The sequence below is a fragment of the Streptopelia decaocto genome (genome assembly GCF_964273445.1).
Source record: "Streptopelia decaocto genome assembly, chromosome: 15".
In the NCBI taxonomy this organism is placed as follows: Eukaryota; Metazoa; Chordata; class Aves; order Columbiformes; family Columbidae; genus Streptopelia; species Streptopelia decaocto.
The window spans coordinates 5,650,035-5,659,416 of NC_138670.1; the positions used below are offsets into that span (position 1 = coordinate 5,650,035).

Below are 9,382 nucleotides of genomic sequence, written 5' to 3' on the forward strand. Positions count from 1 at the left end.
TTTTAAAATCTTTTAATGGCACTCTGGCCACAGAAATCCTCTCTAACACAATAGTTTCTGTTCTATTATTTCCTTTAAGTTTTTGGGACCCATCACCCACCTTTTTTTTTTTTTTCCAGAACTGGCCTGCCCCCAAACTCAGAGAGATTTCTCCTGGAAAAGGAGAAATCTGCACACAGGACCTGTCTTTATATAGGGATGTAAACCAAACTTGGTTAAGTGAGAATAATGAAGAACTGGACTGAACCCACACTAGGGAATATCTGGAATATCACAACTGCCCTGTGTTAAACACCAAAGCCAAGCAACCCCCCCAAGGAACCCACAGGATGAGCTCCACCGTGCTGCTCCCACTTTGAATGGCATTGATTACAGAGATGCTAAACAATGAAAGGAGTGTTAAAACAGACTAGATGTCAGGATGCCAGTCTGATACCAGCGCAGCCCCTGGCTGGAAGCACTCAGGGTTTACTCCTACCTTGGTCTGTTTTTTCTCAGTAGCATAAACAATGGAAGTGCAACAGACTTCGGCAATCTTCCGCCCCTGCCCGTAAAAGGACCAGCAGCAGATCTCGTCTCCAATCACATCTTTTATAAACAGCACTCTCCCGTTAAACCTCAAGGACAGCTTATCAAACAGCTCGATGTTCTTCAGCATGTTGTCGTCAGAATTGCTGTGAGAGATGAAGGAAGGCAGCGTCACGTTGGAGTAATTAAGAGCACACCGAACAGAAGGGGGTTCGGGCAGTGAGTATTTACAGGCCTGTACATCCAGCTTCCTTTGACTTACTGTCTCACTACCAAGGCAGTGTTTACCGACTGCAGCGGGTAATGCATTTGACTAGTACAAGCAGGAAAACCTGCTGCTGAAGAAGGAGCAATTCAACATCAACAGTACCATCATAATACTGTCCCAGGCCATTCCATTTGTGTACAAAATTCTGTCACCCAAATTAAAGCACTCCTAAGCTCAAGTTCAGCTGGATGGAAACAGTGCTATGTCAAAGAACATATACAGACAGAAAGAAAAGGCAATAAGGTCCCAGACTTGAAGTGAAGAAAAAGCAAATGCTTATAATGGATTTTAGTCTATGAAAAGCTTCAAAAAAGTCCCACTGATGTCATTTACCTGGTGTAGGAATATTTGTTGTTGCTTCTGTTATAGAGCAACTTCACCGCTGGCTGTAAAACACAAACCACAGATCAGTTACAGGAGGAGCAGCAAGAGCTGGAATCTCAGCTCAGTCCAACACCCCCCAGCAGAGCAGCTGCAACACGACGTGACACCACCCGGCCCCAGCCCAGCGGGATCTGGTTGATGTTGCTGCAAAACTGTCACACGCAGGTTGGCAACAGTCTGCGACCCCTTCTGACCCCTCTGCGAGGAGATCGTCACTCCTTCTCACCTGCCCTCTGCCTTATTACCAGCACTAATCATTGTCACCAGCATCCTCCCCTCCACCTGCCGCAGCGAGCCGGCTTCCCAAAACAGGAGCCATGGACTCCCTTTAGCTGAAGAAAGTATCTGTCATTAATAACCAGCATGGACAGATAGGTGGAACACCTGACTGCCCCGTGGATCTGCTCCATCAGCCTGCTACTGCCTACATCCTCTGTTTTAACACATTACGTGGAGAAATAAGTGGCCAGGCTCAGCCTGAGCAACGTTTGACTTTTAATTCAGAAGAAATGTTTAGTCTGCTCCAGATTTTCAGAGCTTTGCAGCCCAGCAGTTGAAGTGCATGTATTTTAGGGTAAGCTGTTGTTGAAAATGGATAACATATCTTAAAGATCCTGAAGGCCCCACACAAGGCCAGGGCAGGAGGCCAGCCCCCCGAGCCATGGCACAGCCCGGCCCCTCTTACCTTGTTAGAAGTGGCTATAAGCTTTTGCTCTTCTTTGGAAGATGTGATGACTGGTACCTTGCAGAACGGTTCATATGCATCTTTGTTCTGCTGAAACAAGAATCAAACAGCAGCTGAATGTAAATAGGGCACACTCACAGTCCTGCATTTGCTGTGCTGAAGAGTTCAGGGTTGGCCCTGCCCTGCACTGCGCAGCCAGTCGCGGTTCAGGCTCTGATCACAATCATTTCACCGCTGACAGCAGCAGAGAACACGGCAGAGGAGCCAGGCTGCTCCCTGCACACTCCCAGGAGTCAGCAGGGCAAACCAAGGAATTATTTATGCCCCACTGTAACAGGGTAGCAGGACAAATTGAGAACAACCCAGTATGTTTTATTTGATTGTGACCAGACTCCAGCAGATGAACGACATGAAGTGTTTCGATTTCATCCCAGGCTCAAAAAGGCACCAAGTGGAGACCAGGAGATCAGTAGAAAATCTTGTTCTACCCAAACGCTGTTTCCCACCCAGCACAGCCTTCTCATCCCTGCAGCCAGAGGAACTGACTTCTCCATGGTTCTGTGACCTACCTGCAGGGCTGCCTGGCACTCATCCACCAGCCCCTGCACCAGGTAGTACTTTGCTTCAGCCAACAACTCTTCTATCTCCCTGCGGCTCTCGGGGAGCGGCACAGCCCCATCGCGCAGGTAGTTCAGTATTGTCCCAAAATGTTTTCCACAGCGGTCAATCAGGATCCAGCCTAGGGACAGAAAAAGACCACAGTACAGAAAAGGCAAACATGGCAAAAGGCCTTGGCAGTGGCCTGGGACTGCAGGGCCAGGCAGGTTCCTGCCAAGAGGAACTAATTCCAGGGCCTTGCTAGAGCAGGGGAGCAGAAAGCAAGGGGAATTCATTGTCTCCTCCTGCATGTCAAGTGCAGAGAATGTGGGAGTAAGGGAGGAAGATCACTTGTTTCTCATAGTTCTCCAGTTATTTCCATAGAGGAATGAGCCCTTCTCATTTTCAAACTAACCAGCTCTGTTCTTCCTCTACACCTGACACATTATTATTTTCTCTCTTTCTATCTTAGGGCCCTGTTACACCTACGTGTGGCTGTTTCTTGCAGACGGCTTACTAGAGCCAAGCAGATGTGACCCTCTGAAGGCTGTTGCACCTGAACACAACACGGGGATCCGCCATGATCCACCACCTCCAGGAGATGTGCAAAAAGCTCAGCATGAGAAAAACAGCACAGACTTGGCAACGTCACAGCAAACACTGTTTCAGTCTCTATATTCCCAAAGTGCATTAATTTGTTAGAACAAAGTGCTATTAGCACAATGTCTTAAACTGCTGGAAGATCTGATGCAACAGCATGCGTAAGCAGAATGTCCTGGTGCTCACCAGCACCGCTACGTACTGACAATGGTCTGAAGAAGAGAAAACAGAGCTACAACTCAAATGCTTTCCAGTGATCTGGTGATGGAAGGGTCTGCTCGTCACCCCCGGTTGCACGTCTGACGCCTGAATCAGGCTGGACCCTGAGAATCGTCAGGCAATGTTGAGGCTGGAGTTTCCATAAATGAACAGATGGCCACTCGCACGGGCTGCAGCTCAGGAATGCAGCGAGGAAACGCTTGTGGGGAAGGACTCATATTTTGGACAAATAAGGAAAGTAGGTTAAAGCAGACCCTGTATGTTCTGCATGAATGGAATTACTAGTAAAGTCTGAACATTTGGTTCAGTTTGGAAAGCAAGCACAGCCCCTTTGTGCTGTTCTGTGGCAAACGGAGATGCTCTCCAGCAGTTTACTACAGGTGTTCACCTCCCTCCTTGCCCTGCTGTCTGCATGAAACACAACATGCGCTTGCAGTTGTGATTTTACAGACTGTGATAACAAACGAGAAAGCTGGAGGCAGGAGAACTAAAGACAGAGAATCAAAGGACAAAAGACTGATCCAGGCTAATGAATACAATACACACCGGAGCAACCAGAGCACAAACGCTCATTTGTCAATGCAAGGGTATGGAAAGCAACACCTCCCATTTTAAAGAGAAGGGGGAGCACAAGACATGGTAATAACCAAGGACATCCATATTCCACAAATGCAGCTGTGGACAGTTTACTAGAGGGAGGTTCAGGGCAGGTTCAGGGCAGAACTGGGATCCTCCAAACTTTTTGTTATCAGCTCTGCTGTGATTCCCTCCATAGGCTGTAAAAATCTGCTCCAACTTTGTGTTTACAGATGGCGAAAGCAAAGCAGAATTACTCACTTTCACATGGAGGGGGGCTGAGAAAATATTTCAAGCAGCATTGCAAAATACAAGTGATGGCGGCTAAAACAGCTTTCAAAAAACCTTCTGTTTCAGCCAAACAGCCCGTGTGCAGCCAAGGCGACATGACTCACAGGAAAAGGACTCTGCTGCCACCCAGTCGCACTGTGCACAGCCCAAGAAGGGGGTTCAGCTACAGTCATTTAAAGCCATTTTTAATTGCGGTGTTACAAAAACATCCCCTGATCCTTTAACAGAGGTAGGAATATGTAATCTATGAACTGTATGTACACACATTAGACTTGTAGGAAATTAATCTTTTGTTTTACAAGAAATCTCAGGGATGGCATCCAAACACTCAAACTAAACCAAATTCCGTTTTCTGACGAAGCTTTGACCGATGAAACAGCAGCCTGAGCCTGCAGACTGCTGGATGCTCAACAGCCTTGCTGGCAGCTGAAGGAAACACAAGCATCTCGACTAACTGGTGAACAGCAGCAAGGAGGGAGGAGCAAAAAAATACCAACCCACTGCAAAAAAGAAAATGGGAAACAGATGGATGCACCTGGAAAACTCACATCCTTCTATCGGCTCGTTACCATAAAAATAAAATTTTCAAAATATGCCGATTTGCTACAGTTTGTGAACAATTTCTAAGCTGAAAATAATCATCTGCCACCCACTGCCAGAGAACTCCAGACTCTTCTCCTACGGTCCAACTCGCAGCGTGTTGTAATTGTTCAGCTTTGAGAAGGAGCTGGGGAGATGGTGCTGGGGTCAGAAAAATGTGTCCGAACAAAGAGGAGGACCCGAGTGGCACATTCCATGGACTGTTTAAAAACTTCACTCTGTCCAGTTTCTCCGCAAGTCTGGCTTCTCTTCCTAGGAAACACTTTGTTTTGTGCCAGGTTTGGGGTGTGACCAATCAGCACTATTTTGAAGAATTTCAGATAAAAAGAGTTTCCTCCAGCAGCTCTAATGCTATTGTCCCAGTTTCCAGGAGCATGTCAGGCAAGGGGAGATAAAGCAAGAAGCTCTGTGACTGGAGTGTCTCAGTTACAACACACAGGAAGTATCAAATTCCTATTAAAACACAAACTGGCTAAAGGGAACAATCCCACACAGACACTGTGGGACCCACAGCAAAATAAACCCGTGATTCTATGTCTCAAGCGTGATATTTTAATCAGATTAAACTCCAGTTACCTCAGTATCAGCAGTAATACCATCAGCTGCTCTCCAGCAAAATGTACCCACGCTTGTGCGGAGCCTCAGGAACGCAACGTGTGGGCACCCAGCCGTACCTGCCCCGAGGAAGCGCTGAGACTGCGCCTGGGTGGGCTCCCTAAACTAACTTGGAATTTCCAATCCATTTCCCAACTGAAGGACTTGAGAAATCTCGAATTACCAAATGTTGTGAAACACAGAGCAGCTTTAGGGAGGGATGGGAGGATACTTCTGGAGTTGCCTGAAGTCTCCCAGTGAGGGGGGAGGTCTTCAATGAACTGGTCCACCACCTTTCCACCAGAACACCCCTCCGGGCTTCCCAAAGTGCCGCTTCTCATTTGACATGTGGCTTTTTTTTAGTTACACCCACAGACTGGGGTTTTTATGGAACCTGCACAGACCCATGAGAAGCAGCTGAGAGACCCTTTGATCTGAAGCCCACAAACCACAGCACCAGTGTTACTGCTTTCCTTGCAAAATCCAGGGTATAACACCCGGAACAATGCAGATTTTTATTTTTCCCCAACTTAAATATAAGGACTTCTAGCTAAAACAGGAATATTCAGAATTAGGTTGTATTTTTTATATTTTTATCCTCCAAATCTACTTCCTCCTGTCTCAAGAAAGCTTATGACAAGAGCCCTACTAAATCCATCTCTTGTTTCACATGACCTCTAAATACAGACTGAAGCGCTCAAAACTCAGTCCCATTCATCTAACCACATACTACGTTTTCTATACTTTCAGCAAGTTCAAACAAAATTTTCAAATAATTAACTTGCCACAAAAAGGTGTTTTGAACCTTTAGGTTCAGCAATGCAGTAGTTGTTGTTGAAAACAAGGTATCCAAGTCCATCAACAGTTCTGGGCAAAGGTCAGCGCACAACCAGAAAGCTGTGCTTGCAATTAAACTCCGTGACACTTCCACGATGTGAGAATATAAAATTATGCTACCAGTTGCAGGACTCACGAACACATTTTAACTGTAGTATTCATTGAAATGTAAATGTTTTATGGAAACTCGGCAGAAGATAAAATCAACGTCTCTGGTAAAGAAGTGAAGTATTTGAGCACTGCACCTTCAGAAGACTGTAGTTTGACATACTGCACATTCCTTCTTTCCAGATATTTAACATGGAGACCCATTTGCCAGCTCTCTCCTTTTATCGTCAGTAATGATACAGCAAACTTTCCTAAAAATTTCGCAACTGTTTTAACAGTACTCTCACAAGAAAACAGTTTCATTTAAAAAAAATCAGCTTTCAGCTCATAACACTCCCCCAGACTTCAGAGCAAATTTTATATTTGTATTTGAGGGAAGGGAACCAGATGAAGGAACTGCCTTCTGAGCTTCAAAGTAAAGACATAAGTCCTGACTCACAGTGTCTTAATCACTCTCTCCCACATTTTCCACACGCTTAAGAGCTTTAGAGTTAGTATTTCGAAAGAAAAAGACATCCCATGCTATATGGGCCTGACAGGAGCCTCAGGACTTCTTCCTGCCCCTTTGTTCTATTCAACTCTTACATGTATTCTGTTCCACATCTTTTCTCAGTCATATAAGCTACAAGTTTTAACACTAATAAAACACAGAAATATCTGGGCCTATGACTCAATGCTCCTCTCTGTTTCCAGGGGCAGCCCCTTACCTTCGCTGTCTGTCAGGACTTCCATCCTCCCGCTGAACATGGCCTTGAGCATGGTGTCCTGCTTGGTCAGGGTCTGCATGGTGGTGTAGTAGAGCGCTCCGCCGATGTTCAGCTTGACATACTTGGAGCTGGGACTCGTCCCTTTGAAGGAGGTGGTGCGAGTGGCAGCCGCCGGCACTGCTGAGCTCACCACGCTTTCTCCTGACATCTCTTCCTGCAAGCAAGGGGTTACCTGTTAGACCCGCAGCTCCGCTGATTGACTCCCAACTTTGTGTTATTTCACACAGAAGTAGTCACAGATGTGCCGGGCACCATCGGCCCAGGCTCCTCTCCGCCTCTTTGTAAAGTTTTCAAATGTTTTAGACATTTAATCTCATCTTTCTGACAGTGACATAAACCAGCTAAAGAAAATAAATCAATTCAGCCACCGGCAAATACTGGGTAAGCTGAGCAGCGTTTTACACTGCGAAAGCCAGTGCCTCCCCACAAAAACTGCCTTCATTTCTTTCACAATTTTTAAAGCTTAAGCTCTTACTTCATGAATAATCTGGCATGTAACTGGGCAATTCCCAACACACGGAGCCTGAGCAGATGATTCCTCTGTGTTAAAATGCAGATTATCCACATTTGCTGTATACTTTTTTTCTTTAAAGCGCTTGTGGCTGTACAGAGGGAATGCACACAAGCCTCCCACTCTCCTCCCTGCGCTCCCACATCTCAGCACACCAAAACCCAACATCCAGCTCCCCAGTACCTCTGCCTGCGGTCCCCAGACACAGCAGACTCCAATCAGCTAACGAGGTCACATGTTGTAACAGCAACACATTAGCTTAGCATTGCAAATGCTCTGAGAGCTGCTAATGATAAATCCTTAATCAAGCTACATCTCTGTTGGTCACTGTTTTGCCTCATAAGGTGACAGGAGGGGATGATTATTGTCCTGCCATCTCAGACAGACCCAGGTCCTACAACTTCCCAAGCACGCTGGACTACTACTGCGCTGAATGATTTTTTGCTCCACTGTCATCAAAAGCAGAACCATCAGACGGCGGATCTTGAACGGAACTGTAGTTACGTGTCCAGGTTGTGTTTCATGAGGTGAGGAAGTGGGATGGGCAGAGACGGGCACAGGGAACCGTTCCCTGTCACGGACCCAGCCCAGGGCTCCCTGCGTGCGGAGGCACCAACCGCAGCCCCACACACACCGTGCCCGGGCTCCCAGAGTGGGACCATTCACCACAGCACGGCCCGGCCACCCCCAGAGCCCCCCGGGTTGCCCGCCCCAAACCGCACCAGGAAATCAGCCGGCGGGCACCCCAGATTCTGGGAGCCGGATCCCACCCCCGACCCGTGGACCTGCTCCCTCGGCGGCTGGAGCAGCCCCACACCCCCGAGGAACGAAACCACCCGCGCCGGGGGCCGGACCCCCAAATCCCGCCTCACCCCAACCCCTCAGGCCGGGGCCGGACCCCCAGATCCCGCCTCACCCCAACCCCTCAGGCCGGGGCCGGACCCCCAAATCCCGCCTCACCCCAACCCCTCAGGCCGGGGCCGGACCCCCAAATCCCGCCTCACCCCAACCCCTCAGGCCGGGGCCGGACCCCCAGATCCCGCCTCACCCCAACCCCTCAGGCCGGGGCCGGACCCCCAAATCCCGCCTCACCCCAACCCCTCAGGCCGGGGCCGGACCCCCAAATCCCGCCTCACCCCAACCCCTCAGACCGGGGCCGGACCCCCGGGCGCCTCACCATGAACGGCGCAGCGCGGCCCCACAGACCGAGCGAGCGGGAGCGCCGGGGCGGGGGGAACTTCCGCCCCTCGCTGTCACTTCCGCCACGGCCCGGGTGCTCCGCCAAACCCTTCCGATGTCCCGCGCGGCTGCCCTGGCGGCGCCGCCTCCCGGGACCGGCCCGGCCCGACCTACCGGCAGCAGCGAGACCAGCGCCAGCTGCCCTCCGTGCGTCGAGCCCAGCGGAGCCGCTGGGCGCGCCAGTGGGCGGGCGGAACGGCAGCGGCGGGGCGGGTTGTCCGCCGGAGCGGGGACACGGGGGACGAGGCGGGGGGCTGCCGGGCAACGGGGCCGCCGGGCAACGGGGCCGCGGGCCTGGGCCGCGAAGGAGCTGCCGGGCCCCATCACCGGCGGACCGGGAGGAGGCGGCGGCGGAGCGAGGGGGAGGGTGAGGCCCCGGGCTGTGGGGCGGGGGCCGGGGCCCGGCGGGTTGGGCTGCGCCGCGCGGGCTCCGGGATGGGCCTTTGGGGCTGTGGAGATGCTGAGGGGTCTGGAGTTTCTGAGGGGGAAAGGCTGAGGGAGCTGGGCCTGTTGAGCTGGAGAAGGGAAGCTGAGAGAGGATCTTATCAATGTGGTAAATATCTCAGGGCGGGTGTCAA

At 50.1% G+C, this 9,382-nt stretch overlaps 1 protein-coding gene across 4 annotated transcripts in view; it reads right to left on the minus strand.

The window, feature by feature from the left end:
- The window catches only part of KCTD10 (potassium channel tetramerization domain containing 10), a 15,972-nt gene extending 7,107 nt beyond the window's left edge, over positions 1 to 8,865 (minus strand). For 2 of the 4 annotated variants that reach the window (XR_014185469.1, XM_082066311.1), the window contains exons 1-6: positions 8,743 to 8,865; positions 6,995 to 7,208; positions 2,435 to 2,604; positions 1,866 to 1,955; positions 1,130 to 1,182; positions 479 to 674 (exon numbers count right to left, since the gene is read on the minus strand). Coding sequence is in view for 3 of the 4 variants with exons in the window: in XM_082066311.1 (XP_081922437.1) it covers positions 479 to 674; positions 1,130 to 1,182; positions 1,866 to 1,955; positions 2,435 to 2,604; positions 6,995 to 7,208; positions 8,743 to 8,745 (726 nt within the window). In the remaining variant the exon portion in view is untranslated. Of the gene's footprint in view, positions 1 to 478; positions 675 to 1,129; positions 1,183 to 1,865; positions 1,956 to 2,434; positions 2,605 to 6,994; positions 7,209 to 7,748; positions 7,767 to 8,742 lie in introns of those variants that run through there. The other 2 variants (XM_082066312.1, XM_082066313.1) reach the window with 2 other exon arrangements.
- Positions 8,866 to 9,382: the final 517 nt, after the last annotated feature.